Source organism: Miniopterus natalensis, chromosome 19, assembly GCF_054644295.1.
Source record: "Miniopterus natalensis isolate mMinNat1 chromosome 19, mMinNat1.hap1, whole genome shotgun sequence".
In the NCBI taxonomy this organism is placed as follows: Eukaryota; Metazoa; Chordata; class Mammalia; order Chiroptera; family Miniopteridae; genus Miniopterus; species Miniopterus natalensis.
Window position 1 is genome coordinate 24,014,555 of NC_142099.1, and position 17,739 is coordinate 24,032,293.

At 36.8% G+C, this 17,739-nt stretch overlaps 1 protein-coding gene across 2 annotated transcripts in view; it reads left to right on the forward strand.

Moving 5' to 3' along the window:
• Positions 1–17,739, forward strand: part of PLA2G4A (phospholipase A2 group IVA) — a 122,711-nt gene that overhangs the window by 15,537 nt on the left and 89,435 nt on the right. The window contains exons 1-2 of one of the 2 annotated variants that reach the window (XM_016224671.2): positions 9,186–9,264; positions 9,947–10,049. In XM_016224671.2, the coding sequence (XP_016080157.1) occupies positions 10,017–10,049 (33 nt within the window). In that variant the 5' untranslated portion in view covers positions 9,186–9,264; positions 9,947–10,016. Of the gene's footprint in view, positions 1–9,185; positions 9,265–9,946; positions 10,050–17,739 lie in introns of those variants that run through there. The other variant, XM_016224670.2, reaches the window with a different exon arrangement.

The window sequence follows — 17,739 nt, forward strand, 5'->3', positions numbered from 1 at the left end:
GTGTAATTGCCCCATTTTACAGATAAGGAAACTGAGGATCAGGATCACACAGCCAGAGAAAGGAGACAGGCTTGAACTTCATTCGGTCTGGCTCCAGGAGAGAAGCCTGCCCCAAGGTCAGTGCTGAGCCTCTCATTGCCTCCCCTGCTCTGTTACACAGCGAAAGGGAGGGAGAGAGAAGACGACCCATTGAGTTCCTAGCCTTCTTTCCTCCAGATACCACAGCCTAATAATAGCTCCTTCTCCTCCTGCTGTTCTGCCCTATCACTCAACGCAGGGAAAGCGAATCGACTCTGGCTCTGGTTCACTTCTCCCCATCTTGCCCCAACAACACGACTGAAGGGGGTTTTGCACAGACCACACATTGTTAAGCGTTCATTGGGAGCCAACAGTTGCATTGCATAGACGAGTGTGTGTTGAAAAACGTATCCAAATTTCCCTCTCATTAGCGCTCAGGAAGTTTGTAATTACAGCGCAGCCCAAAAAACCCCAAAAAGTAAAAAAAGTGAGAAAAAAAAGGAACTATATAAAGCTCTTGCTTCAGACTTAAAGACTTTACACTCACCAAGAATAGTTATTCGGCTTAGTTATAAAAACACACACAAAAAACCCCCAAAACTACTGTTTTATGAGCATTCATGAGAGTGGTTGTGCAACCTTGTTGTAATAAGGTTTCCAGGACTCAGCTAATTGTGGGGGGAAAGCATTTTCTTGGTTTCAATGAGGATAGCTTGACAGAAATGCCTCGGTTCCGCAGAAACCTAAAATATCTACTGTTACTATTAACAGATTAGGAGGAAAAAAGGGTGAATGGGGGCTGTTTGTGGCTAGAATTGAAAATGCCGTCACTGTCTGACAATTACGACCAGTGATTATCCTGAAGAGAGTGAACCTTACCCGCTATGACTGCTTTGTTCCTTCTTTCCAACGTGACTGTGGAATGAAAATTGTACATAAATGAATATATCTGTATCCTTTTTATTATCCAGTTACAGTTGACATTCAATATTATTTTATATTAGTTTCAGGTGTACAGCATAGTGGTTTGATATTTATATAATTTATGAAGTGATCTCCCTGATAAGTCTGGTACCCACCTGGCACCATGCATAGTTATTACATATTATTGGCCAGCATTCCCCATGCTGTGCTTACATCCCTGTAACTATTTTGTAACTATTAAACTTTAAAAATAACTTCTTTTTTTTTAAACTTATCATTATTTGTTTGTGTGAATACTTTTTATTTACTTATTTTTTAAATTTATTTTATTGTTGAAAATATTACAGATGTTCCCCATTTTCTCCCCTGTTTAGTTTGAAATAAGATGAGATAAGAAATTGCAAAAATATTACAGAGAGTTTCCATACAGCCTTTTTCCAGAATTTCCCAATGTAAAATCTTGCATGCTATGTATAATACTTGTACATAATAAAACCCAGGAAACTGACATTGGTATAATGGCATTAACTAAAACTGTATTTGGATTTCATAAGTCTTTTGTATGTAATCAGAGGTTATCCAGCCTGACAATCTCTGCCTTTTGATTGCAGTGTTAAATCTGCTCACATTTAACGTGATGATAGTTACGGTTGGATTTTCACCTGCCATTCTGCTTTCTGTTTTCTACACGTCTCATTGCTTTTTTGTTGCTCTGTTCCTTGTTTTAAGTAGATAGTTTCTAGTGGGCCATTTTAGTTCCTTCGTTGATGTTTTAACTATATTTGTGAGTGATTTTCTTAGTGGTTGCTCTAGGAATAATTTTTAGATGTACCTTAATTTATTGTAATCTACTTTGTCAATAACGTAATTCCAGTACTATATAGAAACTTTGCTGCAATATAAATCCAATCCATCCCAAATCCTTTGTACTATTATCATTTATATAGTCTGTACATCTTATGAACCCATTAATACAATATTGTAATTTATTGGTTTATACATTCTGTGTCCTTTAAAGAAGCTTAGAGAAGAACATAGAAAAACTATGTTTATAGAATACTTTATTTTGACCTACATATTTACTGTTTTTGATACTGTTTATTTCTTCCTATAGATTCAGTTACCATCTGGTGTTATTTTCTTACTCCATTGTAGTTCCTTCCCTGCATTTTGTACTATTATTTTCATATATAGTACATCTTTAAATAAGCCCGATAATACAATTTTATAATTATTGTTTTATACAGTTGACTTTTAAATCAGTTAAGAGAAGAAATGAGAAAAATATTTGTATTTATACCAGTTTTTAAATCTTCTGTATACTTACTTTTTTTTTAGTGCTCTCCATTTCTTTCTGGGGATTTGAGTTACTGTCTGGTGTAACTTCCTTTCAGCCTAAAATTTCTTATAATGCTTGTCCCATAGCAAAAAATTTTGTTAATTTTTATTATTGTGGGGATGTCTTTCTTTTTCCTTATTTTTTAAAGGGCAGTGTTTTTGGATGTAGTTGTCTTGCCTGGTAGTTTTGTTCTTTTAGCACTTTGAATATGCCATCCTATTGCCTTCAAGCCTCTGTATTTCTGATGAAAAGTCACCTATTCATCTCATTTTGGTTACCTTTTACGTGATAAATTTTTTTCTCTTACTACTTCCAAGATTTTATTTTTGTCTTGGATTCTAAAGAGATTGACTATAATATGTCTAGGTTTGAATGTTTTTGTAGTCATCCCACTTGGAATTGGTTGAGCTTTTGGAGAGGCTTTTAATCAAATTTGGGCAAATTTTAGCCACTGTTTCTACAAATATATATGTTTTCTTTTTCTTTCTTCTCTCTCCTCTTCTCTGAGATTCCCATTACATGTATATTACTGTATTCGATGCTGTCCCCAATCTTTGAGGCTTTTCGATTTTCTTCATTCTTTTTCTCTTTCTTTCTGTTCTCTAGGTCAGATCATCTCTATTGGTGCATCTTTAAATTCACTGTTTCTTCTGCCAGGTCAAATCTGCTACTGATCCCCTCTAGTGAGTTTTTTGTTTTAATTATCTTTTAACTCCAGAATTTCCATTTGGTTATTTTTTTGTAATGTCTGTATCTCTTTATTGCTATTCTCTATTTGGTATGTTATTGTGTCATACTTTTTTTTTCAATCCTTTAAGCATTGTTTTCCTTAGTTCTGTTAACATAAATGTAACAGATGCTTTGAAATATTTGTCTGCTAGATTTATAATCTGGAGTCCCTCAGGGATAGTTTTTACAGACTGCTTTATCCCTCCTGTGTCCGGCTCACATTTTACTAGGTTTTTGTTGTTGTTTTTGCTGCTGAAAATTGGGAATTAGATTGTATATTCTGGCAACTCTGGATTCTGATCCTTTCCTTAGGGGAAGAGTACTGTTGCTGTGTTGCTGTTTGTTTAATTGTTTGAATGACTTTCCTTACCACATTCTATGGAGTCTATCCCTACAATATTCAGCCTCTGATGTGCCAGCTCAGTTTTTACTTTTCATTGTGTTTTTATTTTTAAGCCTGGTTTTTATTTTTAAGCCCCTGGCTCAGCATAGCTTAACTGTCAGCCAGTGACTGGCTACAGGCTTGCTTTTACATTTGAGCCAGTAAATTCAACCTTTGCTAATTAATCTGCTTATGACCTCAGGGATGCTTTCAGAGTACATGGCATTTACAAGTCATCCCTGGCTTTTACTTTCTGAATTCATAAGGCCTCATTAATTGAATGTCTTGCTAAGGTCCACTGAACTTTCTTCTTGTCACGTGCAATCTTGCATATACACACAATCTTCCAGACCATCAGAGATAAGTGGGGCTCAGAAAGGCTCCCTTTGCTTGTTTCCTTTTCCAACTATCTCTATTAAATTTCTGGCTGGTCTGCTGTTCTGTTGCTTGCCCCAACCTGTATGGATCCCGTGCTAACATTAAACTTTCCTAATTGTTTGCTACTACATCTCTCTTGTTTTTGACAACACTCCTGGACATACAACTTTCCATGCTTTCCTCCAAATAGTTACCCTCCACCCCCTGCCCCTCACCTACTCAGGGCTACCCAGCTTTCCAAGATAGAATTTCTGTCCTGCGGAACAGAGCTGGTGGTGATGGTAGGAGCAGCCCCTTGCTAAAATGTCACAGACTTATTGAAATTTAGTAGATTAAAAAAAAATGCTTTTCATGTGTTGCATGTCTTTTGGTCAGTTTCTAGAGTTGTTGTTTGTGATAACTCTGACCACTTTTTCTCAGTGGTTTTTGCAGAGAGGATTTCCCAAGTTTCTCATTCTGCCATTTGGAAAGTTGGTCCACCTATTTATTGAACTTTAAAGTTGGAGTGTTGGTCAAGATTCAAAGACATAAAACCTATCAACTACTAAAGTGGGTTGTGATACAGCTACTCTCTCACATTTTGAAAAAAGCAGGATGAGAACATTTAACTCTAAAACCCCATATTACTTCATAAGCATTAAAGGGTTGGAATAGCAGAGATGTGGGAAGGACTTTGGAAGAGTTGCTGTTGTTTGTTTTGTCTTGGAGCCCATTACTTGGAGTAAAACCCTTCTTCCCTTGGTGAAGAGATCTGAAGGAATATACCTCCTAACACCCAATCAAGAGAGGGGCCTTTAAGAAGACTACTCAGAAAGTTTATCAGAGTGTTTAATATATGTCTCCTTCAGCAGGCTAGGTGTTTAGTCGTGCTTGAGAAATATAAAGGGACACAGGTAGCAGAATAGAGTGTTTCATTTGGGAAGTAATTGCATTCTCAGAGTTTGTTGGAAGAAAGGATATACTTATGAATATTCTCCATGGACTAAAGAGAATCCTCTAGCCTTAAATTCTATACAAGGGGTTTGCTTGCTAGAGTGAAAGAACCTTATAATAAGACCTATGGAAATGGGCTGGAGGATGCATTGGGGATATAGAAGAAAGCACAAGACCTCAGCTAGAATAAAGATGTATTGGTACATGTCAAATAATACAGGGAAGGAATCTCAGAAAACGACAGAAAAACATCCATGAGAGAAAGAATCAACCTTAACATGCACCAGGCCCAGAGATCACAAAGCTAGTTTATAACAGTATAGTGAAGTAATAACTTTTTTTTTCTTCCATATTCTCCAACCATGAGGGGTTAAAAATCAGAGCTATCAAGCTTGGAAGGTCAGTGGGAAGGAGAGGAGAAGTCAGTGACCTCACCCTTCCCTGTAAGACTACAGGCTCTAGCTTGGGGAAGTGAAAAACTTCCAACTCTAAATCACACTTAAGTTTGGATGAATACATGGGCTCAGCATTTTTAATTTCTGAGCTCATTTTTATCTGTGTGTGTGTAACATAATTGTTAACAGAAAAGTTCTGAGGCTGACCAAGGTTTCAGCAAGGTAGGAAAAGTGCCAGCCCTGGCTGCATTTAAAGAACAAAAGAGATTTATCTAAGATTCAGTGTCATAAGTCAAATTTGTTTAGTATCTATTTACCTTGTAGTTTCTAACCTAGTAGACCTGGACAGTTAGCCATCTTAAAGATATTTTGGCTTTAATATTGGGGGAGCGTCCATTCAGGCCTTGCTGCAAGATGCAGTAGTTACAGTCAGGTGGCGAACACGTGGTTATGAATGGAATTGCTGGAAATGAGAAGACAGTGTTGCTGGCAGCAGAGTTTGGGCACCAACAACACATTTCCTGTAAACATTGTGATTACTAGTCTCACCGCTTTTGGAATTTCACTTGTTCTGCTTTTAGTTTTTAAATTAGAGATTGGTATTTAACATTCTTTGATATTAAAAATAGTTAGGAATGAAGAAGATAGACATCAAAATAGAATGACAGTACTATTCTGTGAACTTCCTTCATACATAAACTTGGCACCGACTAATATTTACCGATCCATCCATCCAACAAATATTTATCCCAAAGCTACTATATTTTAGTTGCTGTGCCAGGCATTAGGGATAATTACGAACAAGATAAATATAATCCTGACTTTATGCATCTTTAGTTCTCTCGGGAAAGGCAGATAATAATGGAGAAGTGATGAAGTGAAAGGCTTGAGGAGAATTGCAAGGTGCAAATAGAACCAGTAACAGGCAGAACATGCCTACACGGGAGGTCAGGGAAGACCTCTCTGCGCAAGTGGCATTTAAGCTGAGCCCTGCAGCATGGATGAGCTTCGTTTAGGCAAACAGTAGTTGCCTACAAGCCCTACATGATCTGTCCCCACCTGTATTTCCAACATCATCAGAAGCCACTTTTGCTTTTGCTGACCATTTATGAGCCACTCCTTTTCTCTCAATTCCTCAAAAAGCCTGCCTAGAACACTATATTCTAGACCTACTCCCTCCCCATCCTCTATGACCAGCTCCTTTCCACTATCAGGCCTCAGATTATTCTTTAGTTCTGCTTTTTGCCTGTTTCCACCATTTCATACATCTTTATTCCTAATAGTTTCATTGATTTCTTGGATCAGTTGTTTTCTAACTGCCCCCTAGAAATGTAAGTTCTAGGGGGGAAAGGAAATGCATCTAATTCATTCCTGTTTGTCTCTCCAGACTCTGGGATGTGTGCCACAACAGTAGTTATGTCTTAAATGTTTGTTGAGTAAATGGATGGACAGAAGAGGTAGGTTACAGCCCTGAGTGGAAGAGAATATGACACATTTTAAGAAAGGAAAGGAAACAGTATAGCTGTCATATAGAAAGAAAAGAGGGGAGTTTGGGGAAAAGGCAGAGGAAGTAGATAGAAATCCAATCTTGAAGTCTTTTCGACTAGTATTTTCAAACTTCTCTTAAGTGAGTCTTAAAATCAGTTTAGTGGGCTGCTACTAGATGTAAACAAATGAAACAGAACAAAAATCAGGGTTCATTGTTCTTAGTAAAACTGTTATATCATAACATTTTTTCATATTTTATTTATATATGTATGTAGGGTGTCCCCAAAAATGTATACACACTTTAACAGCTGATAACTCACTGAATTTTGAAAACGAACTAAATGCTAATACACACTGACTTTATAATCATTAAAAGTGTGTATACATTTTTGGGGGACACCTTGTGTGTGTGTGTGTATATATATATATATATATATGATTAGAGTGAGAACAAGGCAGGCAATTTTCATACTACATCATCCATAATAGTATATTGCACTCGCACCTCTAGAGTATGAACACTGTTTTGACTTGGGAACTGATGACGGCGTCACCTGCATAAAAACAATAGCCATCCTGGTAGATTAAGTCATTGCTCATACTTTTGAACAAGATGCAGTATTATAAACACCTCAGAAAATTCTGATAATGAGAAGTGCTAATAGCTAGCATCAGATCATCTGATGTAGACAAATAGCTCTTGTATTACAAACATAAATACCAGAGTCACAAATTATCCTGTTGTAGTTTTGCTTATATCTTCTTATACTGTCTTTCTTTTAATATGAAATGTGGTTAGTTGCAAGAATCCTGAGAGCCTAATCAGAGGCACAGTACAGTGTGGTGGTAAATGAGCAATCATGTTTGTATTGTGTTCGCATGATGTTTGTATTATGAAGACAATTAGGGGAAAATAGTGAGACAGAAAAGAGAAACTCGTACCAGCATTGATTAACAGTGAGGCGATGTAGAAAAGAGAGACAGAGATGAGTATAAAGCAATTTATGGATGAATAGAAAATGAACTTTCTTTTACTTGGTTAAAATGCTTTAGTGTAACTGGGCTGAAAAGTTGTTCCTTTTGCTTAATATTCATTCACCAAATATATATTAATTGGCCATGTACACCTACATAAGGGCTGGGAATATTACTTGAAATAAAACACAAACATTGCTTTCATGGAGTTTATGTTCTAATTGGGGGGAAAGAGAGACAAAAACAGTCAGAACTATGTAGTAGATGTAGCTGGCAATAAACAAGAAAGCAGGGTTTCTGCCACTTAAAATAATATGGCCAAGGAAGTCTTCACTGGGAAGGTGTTGTTGGAGTAAAGGTCCCATCGTGAATGACGATCACAGACAGATCCAGCCAAAATAACATAGAGGTAATAGCTAAGGAAATTAGTGGCTGGCTAACATTTTCAGCAATTTTTTATTAGGCTTAAAATAAGCAAATTCAAGATAAAGATGATGGCAATTTATTATGATAGAGTCACAATGAAGGCTTGGCCTCATTATGATTTAAAAGCTGTCTATATTTTCATCCTGATGAAGGTGCAGTATGGGAAGATAAATATAATCAAGCTAAGTGATTAAAGTAAATACATGTTTTATTTTAAAAATAGCCTTTTTCCTCCCCGGTAAAAATAATGATTCTCTTAATGAGGCAGAATGAAGAAAAAGGGGGATTCTCATTTTCATAACTTTTAAGCAGGGGACTAAAGTGATAAAGTAGGTTGGGTGAAAATATTTGCAAAAGACACATCTGATAAAGGGCTGTTATTCAGAACATACAAAAACTCTTAAAACTCAACAATAACAAAACAAACAACCTGATTTAAAAAATGGAACAAAGACTTTAACAAACACCTCACCAAAGAAGACATTACAGATGGGGAATAAGCATATGAAAAGGTGCTCCACATCATATGTCATCAGGGAATGAAAATAAAATAACAATTAAAATAACAATGAGATATACACCTATTAAAATGGCCAAAATCTAGAAAGTTGACAACATCTAATGCTGATGGGGGTGTGGAGCAACAGGAACTCTCATACATGGCTGGTGGGAATGCAACATGCTGTAGCCACTTTGGATGACAGTTTGGCAGTTTTTATAAAACTAAACATACTCTTATCACACAGTCCAGCAATCATGCCCCTTGATATTTACCAAAACTATCTCCACACATAATCTTGAACACAGATGTTTATAGCAGCTATTCATGGGCGGCAAAAATTTGTTGTTTATATATATAGCAGCTTTATTAACAATTGCCGAAATTTAGTAGCAACCAAGATGTCCTTCAGTAGGTGAATGGATAAGCTGTGGTACATCTAGAAATGAAAAACATTAAAAAGAAATGAGTTATCAAGCCATAAAAAGGCACGGAGAAAACTTAAAAGGCATATTACTAAGTGAAAGGAGGTAATCTGAAAAGGCTACATATATACTGTTTAATTCCAAGTGTATGACATTTTGGAAACGATGACACTATGAACACAGTAGAAAGGCAGGTGGCTGCCAGAGGTTGGGGGGCCAGGGAAGGGTGAATAGGAATAGCACAGAGGATTTTGGGGGCAGGGAAAATACTTTTGTGATACTATAATGATGGATACATGCCGTTATACATTTGTCAGAACCCACAGAATGTACCACACCTGCTGAACCATAAGGTAAAAACTACGGACTTTGGATGATTATGTGTCGATGTAGGTTCATCAGTTGTGACAAATATCCCACTCTGATGGGGGATGTTTGAATGGGGGAGGGTAATAATTGTAGAAGGAAAAGTATAGAGTTTTTTCAGTGTAATATTTCTTACTTAACTGCGTTTGAATTAAACTGGTTCCTTAGAATGAACAAACATTTCTTTTAAAATGTTAGCACTAAAGTTGAAATTCAACATGACTGTATATTTAAAATTCTTAACAAGTAGCTACGGTGAAAAATATTCCTTTCTTATCATGAATTTGCATAATACCGACACAACTGAGAAAAGAAACAATGGCATGTGGCTTTTTCGTTATAAACAGTACAAAAAATACGATGTGCATTTTCCGTAAGTTCAGTGAATTTCTCATAAACCATTTGGCAAATGCAAAAAAGTCCTGGAGTTTCTTAATAATTACTCACAGAATAAATTTGAACAAATAAATATAGAAATTAAACAGTACTATCAAAATAATGTTTGTCCTTGCCCTAAATTCTATGTGTAAACCAACTCTTACAATTAGGGGACTCAGTCTGTGTGGGTCCCTTGGGTAGCCTTTTATGTCCCAAGGTTCATAGCCATCATCATTGAGATCTTGGAACTACATCCAAGAGGAAGCTTGACAATGATTGTTTATTTTGTAGGTTGTAAGGAAGCTAGAGCGCCAACGAAGACCTTTGAAGTGTGAAGAGATTTCCTGTCATTGAAACCAAGATGTCATTCATAGATCCTTATCAGCACATTATAGTAAGTCATTTGCTATTCACATATGCTTTCTGGGAGGAAGGCCATATACTTCTGTGCATGAGTATTGCCGGTGTTGCTTGTAAAGGAAAACTCTGTGACAAATTGCGGATTTTTAAAAATGAAACTCATAGGAACCTAATGTGGTACCAGTAGGCTACAAAACATAACAACATGAACCCATTTCTTTGTATCACTGCAAGTTTCCAGATAAGAGGTACTCAGAGGGGAATATAATACCAGAACATCTGCAACAGTATTGAACTTTCATGGAACAATAAAAAATACAGTTATCACCTTGCAATTATCAGTCTGCAGAGGTTATGTCCTTCCCCTGAATTGGTGGAGAGAAGATAAAAGAACGATTGAGTCGCGGGTTATATTTTGGTGTGCACTTCCAGGTTACAGAATCAATTATGTAACCTTTCCCTTCATTAGATATATTTAAACAAACTTTTCCATGGATGGTTAATTTTTGTAAAAGAGTTGAAGGACTCAGATTTTAGGATGTAATTTTCCAAAGTCCATTGGAAGTATGCATTTCCTCTTCTGATAAAAATTAAATAAAAGAAGAGACATTTCTTTGTTGAGTTTAACACTAGAGATCCAGTTAGGTTTACAAGGACCAGAAATAGTTTTTATGGATATTAAGGAATAATCCACAGTCTCATTTTTACTTAAAATGAAACACTGTCCTTTAACCCCACACCCCTCTCTGGCTGCCGTCCCGTTTCCTTCTCCGCCTGGATGGCAAGGATCCATGTGTTGGGATTCTTTGCAGTGCCTTCCTCCCCTCCATTCACAGCTTGAAAGCTGGTCTCCGCTCTTCCACTTTTTAAAAAGGTCTCATTAAGGGCCTCTTTGGTGGTGAATCCAATGGGTTCTTTAGTTCCCCCATCCCACCCCCCAACCATCACCCACATAAAAATACACAACATTATAAGTACCCCCGAAGAGTTGATCACTTCCTTTCCAAGTCAGTAAACTCACAAAGTTAACCAATAGTTGATGTCTATTATTATAGATAAGTTTTGCCTGTTCTTGACCTTCGTATAGATGTTTGCAATCAGCATTATACATGTGAGATTCATTCATGATGTTGCGAGCAGCGGAATTTCACACTTTTACATCGCCAGGTGGTAGTATTTCATTATCCGCATGTACTGCAAACTCTTTATCCAGTCCACCGGTAACTGTCAGCTCCTCACTGACCGGCTGTGGTGCCTTGGCTGTAAGTCAGGCAGCCACATAAGTGTGACTTTTCTATTCTGTTCTGTTAGTCAGTCTATGTTTGCCCGGGACCAATCTATCTTAATTTCTCTAGCTTTGAAATGTTTCTTAAATATGGTAATGTAAACCCTCCAACTTCTTCTTCAAGATTCTCTTGGCTCTTTTCAATCCTCTGCATTTTCATATAAATTTTGGCATCAATTTATCAGTTTACACACACATACACACACACACACACACACAACTACTGACATTTCTACTGGTACAATACTTTCATAAGTCTATAGATAAATTAGGGAAGAGATGGCACGATAACAATTTTGAATCTTCCAATTCATTAGCAACCCCTGAATCTAATCCAAAACGAGTGTTATTTAGATCATCTTTAATTCTCTCAGTAGTGTATTGTAATTTTCACTGAGAAATCATTTTTAGATATATTTCTTGATAGTTGATGTTTTAGTGCCATTGTAAAGGTTATTATAAATTTAACTTTCCAATTAGTTGTTGCATTTATATGAAATACAATTGATTTTTTGTAGGTCCAGTGAACTTTAATTAAATTTCTTTATGAGTCTAGTTGTTTATGGATTCTTTTGGGTTTCCAGCATACACATTCCTGTTGTCTGTAAATAATGCTAGTTGTACTTCTTCCTCTTTTTAAATCCTCACCCAAGGATATGCTTATTGATTTTTTAGAGAGAGGGGGAAAGAAAAAGAGAGAGAGACCTTGATATGAGAAAGAACATCAATTGGTTGCTTTCCATTCATGTGCCCCAGTTGGGGATCAAGCCCACAACCTAGGTATGTGCCCTGACAGGGAATCGAACCCGAAACCTTTCAGTGTGTGGGATGACGCGCCAGCCAGCTGCGCCATGTAGGCCAGGGGACGTCTTCCTTTATAACCTTTAAATCTTTATCTTTACAGCTTAACTGCTTATTGACCACCTACTTTAGGTATAGCCCATAAATTTGGAAATGTCATAAATTTCATAATTTCTCAATTAAAAATATATTTTTTTAATGTGATTTACATGGGGAACTTAGACTTGTGTTTCTCAGTTTTCAAACATTTGGTAATTTTTTAGTTGTCTTTGTCATTGATTTCTAATCTAATTCTATTGTGTTCAGAGAACATACTCTGCATAATTTTTTGTTTGTAATAGGTTTATACATGATTATGGCCCAGCATATTGTCTGTTTTGGTCCATGTTTCATATACAACAGTATAGTTCATATTCAGTTTTGTTTTATGAATTTTGGAGATATGTTTTTAGTGCATATAACTTCTGAATTGTATATATTTCTATTTAATTGGTATTTTATCATTGATAGATCCTTTTTTATCTCTGACGATGACTTTGTTTTAAATTTTACTTTGTCTTTTATTAATATAACTCCTAGTTTCTTTGATTACTTTATGCATTCTTTTACTTTCAATTCATATTTTCCCTTCTTTTTAAAGTGTTATCCTTGTGAAAAGAATATAGTGAGGGTTTAAAATGAGGTAGCTCTTGTTTTTTGAAACAGTATTCTACTTTCTTTTTATAATTATGATTTTTCTATAGATTAATTTAACCAGTGAAGGTATATTCTTTTCAGTTGGTTTTTCATATTAAGTTTTTTGTATCTTATGTTCAGATTAATTTTTCTCACCCCACTACCTCCAGAGAAATGCTCTAAAACCATATATCTGTGTCCCATTTCCTTTGCTTCTCCACCCAGCATCAGAGTTGGATGCTCAGCCACTATTTCAACTTATAGCCCTTTTGAATGAAGAGATCCTAAGAGCCTTATAGGTTTCTTCATTCTCCCTGTTCTTGCTCTGCATGTAGGAAAAAACTGTGTGTCCCTGTGCGTGTACATTTTGGTGTGTGACAATATTCCCTGTTGTAGTTCTCACAGAAAGGCACTTTTCAAAATATATACATGAGCATACTCCACACAGAGCAGCTTTAGTAAAAAGGAAAGTGGGGAAAACTAAGCCAGCTAATTAGCCATGAACGGTGCCAGACGGGCCACCACAGTTTTGGCTGCCTTGTGGCACAGAAGGTTGGACTCCAGTTCACACCCGTGATGCAGTGACATGTTGGAGAATCCCGTGGACGAATGCAGCAGGCTCGGCCAGTGAGTCCTCTTGCTCCCAGTGGTGCCGGCTTTTAAGAATGTGGCAGGACATGGAGTGATGACTATACGGCAGAATTCAGCTCCCACACTTCTGTTGTTGTGAAGTGTTTCCCAACTTGAAGAGTATTTGTGTCCCCAGAACTTACTGAAGTTCTTTTGGGCCAGGGAGATATCCATTTTACAAGGATGGTCATCATAAAGTATAAAATCTCTATAACAGTTTCCATCTTTTGACTCTGAAAATATTAGTCACTTTCCTGGAGTGAAAAGAAAACAAAGCCATGCCTCTTCCCACCACCTTTGAGCAGCGGAGAGGCACTGGCCCACATCCCCGGGAACAAAGGCTGTCTTCGCATCAGCCAGCCAGCCGCAGGGACATACCAGCATGACTGCTGCTTCCATGCAGGGGCCTTTGAGAATGTCATTGTGGGATGCCGGGAAACTTTACCAAAAAAGTGTGAAGATATTATTCTAGATGATTGTGGTAACAGAGTGGGGAGGGGAACACTGGGTAAGGCATCAAAGAGCTGGTGTTCTAGTGGTACTCTTGGCTTCAGTTACGTGCTTATGAGCACTTGGACTCTTGAGATTTAGCTGCTGCGTGTGGGAAACAGTACGAACAGTACCTGCTGTGTCTGTTTCATGGGGTTTTTATAAAAAAAAAAAATACGTGTACAAAAGCATTCTTTGGAAACTCAGTAAGGTTAGGTATTCCCGGGGACTTCAGAAGGCAAGATGCTGCTGCTACTGGGAAATCAAAAATATAGAGGTGACAGAATTACTACAACAGCACAGCACTGTGCAAAAACTAATAATGAGGTTTATGGCAAATAGTGTCTTTTTTGTGAGCGCTAACAAATTCTAGAAAAGTGAGAACGGTTAAGCGATCATTTTCAAACCTTTCCTGCTCCCATCCATTCCCTGCCCCAGCCTCTAACCTGCGGCAGAAGCACACACCGTTACAGTAACGCCCATGTTTCTGCCGCTTTACCGCAGATCACAGGCCAGAAAGCCCCGGACAGTCACTAGGTTCACCTTTCAGTTCTTGAATTTCTATTTAGTTCTTTAAAAATTTTTCTCAGACTTTTTTGGTTTTGTTATCAGTCCCCAGTTCCAGATAGTCCCACTTACGCTGAGCTCCCTTTCCTTAAACTATAGCGTGGCTGTTTCATGGGTGGGTCCGTTTTTGTGTCCGTTGATTGTGCTGGTTCGTCCTCATGTTCCTAATTATCTTTGATTTTGCTGAACATGCTCATGAAAAATTAACCTGTAGAAATAATGCTTCAGAGAGAACTTCTATTTGCTTCTGTCAGGCTCCCAGGGAAGCGAGCTGTCTGGGACCATGGAACCCCAGTTTTAGGTTAGTTGTTTTTTGGGCTCCCTGGAGGACAGAAGAATAGGCTGCCAGGCGTGGAAGGGGCTGTCCACACTTATCCTATGCTACAGACTGTGGAGTTTTCGACTGGGAACAGGGGGATGGTTTACGAGGGTCCTTATCTTCAGAAGGCTCGTAATCCTTTAAGGCTGCCTCAGCCTCTGTGTCTCCACTTCTCTGAATCCGTAAATGCTGACTTGGCAAAATGGTGCTCACCTTCCTGGGTTTCTGTGCTCTTCTTGATCTCTGATCTGTAGGTTGGTGGTTAAGGCCTTCCTATCTAGTTTTGTGTTACTGTACTAGTCAGAGTTTTCCAGAGAAACAGAATTAGTAGAAGATACATACATACACCCATACGTATATAATATATACATATATACGTAATGTCTCAATTCATTAAAATTGCTTTAACAATCACCACAGAATGGATCACTTAAAAACAACATAAATTTATTGCTCACAATTCTGGAGGCTGGGAAGTCCAAGACTAAGGCATTAGCACGGTTGTGTTTGGTGAGGCCCCCCCTTCCTAGCTCATGGCCGCAGTGTCCTCACAAGGTAGCAGGGACAAGGAATCTCTCTAGATTCTCTTTTATAAAGCCACACCAGGAAGGGAAACAGGAGATAAGTGTCTTATTTTAAAAAGTATCATGACTCTTGGATGGTATCAGTGCAGCAAATTTTTAAAAAACCTTTCCGAGTTCTGTTTGAAGTTGTCTGTTGCTGGTTGTGGTGATCACAGTGTTTGGGCTCAGTACTGAGATTCTGTAGTCCTCAACATACTAACAGTCTTTAGTTTTAATTTGAGTTAAAATTAGGCAATGGTAGTTGAATAGTGAAAAAAAATTGGCATGCAGAATCTACCTTCTCCACCCTCGCATTTGTTTTGTGATTATTTCTTTGGTTCTTTTTGTAACAGTAGAACTTTGGACAGATTAGGACAATCACCAAGTTGATTTTGCACAAATTGACTGATTCTTTTCCCGATATTCAATCATTTTAGTTACAGATGTCAATATAATTCTCCAGAATGAATTTAATACAGTAGCTGTTTTCATAATGACTGGGTTATTATGATATCGAAAAGAAAAAGCTCTGTGATTTTCACTATGGAAAAGATTATAGATGAAGAAAGACCCTCAAAGTCAGGTAATCCAAGACCTGAAGGCAAGGCTTAATCTTGGTGACTAAGTCAGTATATTGAGCTTATATTTGACATCTCAATTGAAATATGGCATCTCTTTTTGCCAACTACCAACTAGCATTGTGCTGAGTCATTAGTTTCCCCGGGAACACTGTTGTGGATTCAATAATATCATTTCCTCTGGCACTATCCTTGAAACATAATGAAAAGTCTCCTATTCAGGTCAGAAGCTAGCCCTGTTCATACTAGTTTGAAATTTTATGTGATATTGTCCCCAGAAACATGGCAAGGATTATCAGAAAAGTATTTGGATAGTCTTTTATTGAAATTGAGCACTTTTCTCTAAGAATTTGCACTTACTTTATAGATACTCTCATTAATCTTTATAGCCCTTAGAGGTTGAAATGATTTTGATGCTCTTGTTCTGTTTTGAAAATAATTTGTAGGTGATCTGAAGATTTACATTGTTTCCAAAATGAACTTGTAAAAACAAAGAAAGTGGTTGGTTTGCTCCATATTTCCTGTGAACAGTATGGAAGTATTTCATTCATTATTGTTAAGACAGAATTGAGGCCGATGGGAAAAAAGCAAATTGAAATGTGGAGCTGAATGATAGATCTTTATAGGAAAGCTTTTAGTTTTACACCATTATTATATTAGCTGTAGGCTTGTTATAGATATTCTTTATCAAGTTGAGGAAGTTCCCATCTATTTCTAACTTTCTGGGAGTTTTTATCATGAATAGGTGTTGAATTTTGTCAAATAATTTTTCTGCATCAATTAACATGATCATGTGATATTTCCTCTTTATCCTGTTGATGTGATGAATTACATTAATTGATTTTTGAATGCAGAACTAGCCTTGCATACCTGGGATAAATCCCACTTGGTTGTGGTTATTATTTCTTTTACATATTGTTGGATTTTATTTGGCAATAATTTGTTGAGACTTTTTACATCTATGTTTGTGGAAGATATTGGTCTGTAGTTTCTTTTTCTGTTAATGCCTTTGTCTGATTTTGTTTTCAGGGTAATGTGGCTTCATAGAATGAGTTAGGAACTATTTCTTCAGCTTCTATCTTTTGGAAGAGATTGAAGAGTATTGGTGTAATTTCTTCCTTAAGTGTTTGGTAGAATTTACCAGTGAATCCATCTGGGCCTGGTGTTTTCTGTTTTGGAAGATTAAGTATTGATTTAATTTCTTTATAGACATATACCTATTCTGATTGTCTTGCTACTTGTGTGACTTTTGGAAGATTATGTCTTTTAGGAAATTGGTTCCTTTACTCTAGGTTATCAAATTGTGGGTTTAGAGTTGTTCATAGTATTTCTTTATTATCTTTTTAATGTCCATAAGATCATTAGTGAACTTCCCTCATTTATTTATATTTGTAATTTGTATTCTCTACCTTTTTTTTTTTCTTATTTATCTGGCTAGAGGCTTTTGAGTTTTACTCATTTTGTTAAAAAACCAACTTTTGGTTTCATTGACTTTCTTTATTGACTTCTCCATTTTCAATTTTATTCATTTCAGCTCTCATTTTTACTATTTTTCTTCTGCTTACTTTGGACTTAATTAGCCTTTTTTCTAGTTTCCTAAAGCAGACACTTAGATGATTAATTTTAGATCTTCTTTTCATATATACAGGGTGTCCAAGAAAATGTACACACTACTGAAAGCTGATAGCTCAATTGATGTTTCTTTCTCTTCAGATTTAATCCATTGGAATTAATAATTATTCAAAGTGTGTATACAAGTTTGGGGACATCCTATATATGACATATGTGAGATATAGATATACACACATATATATTAT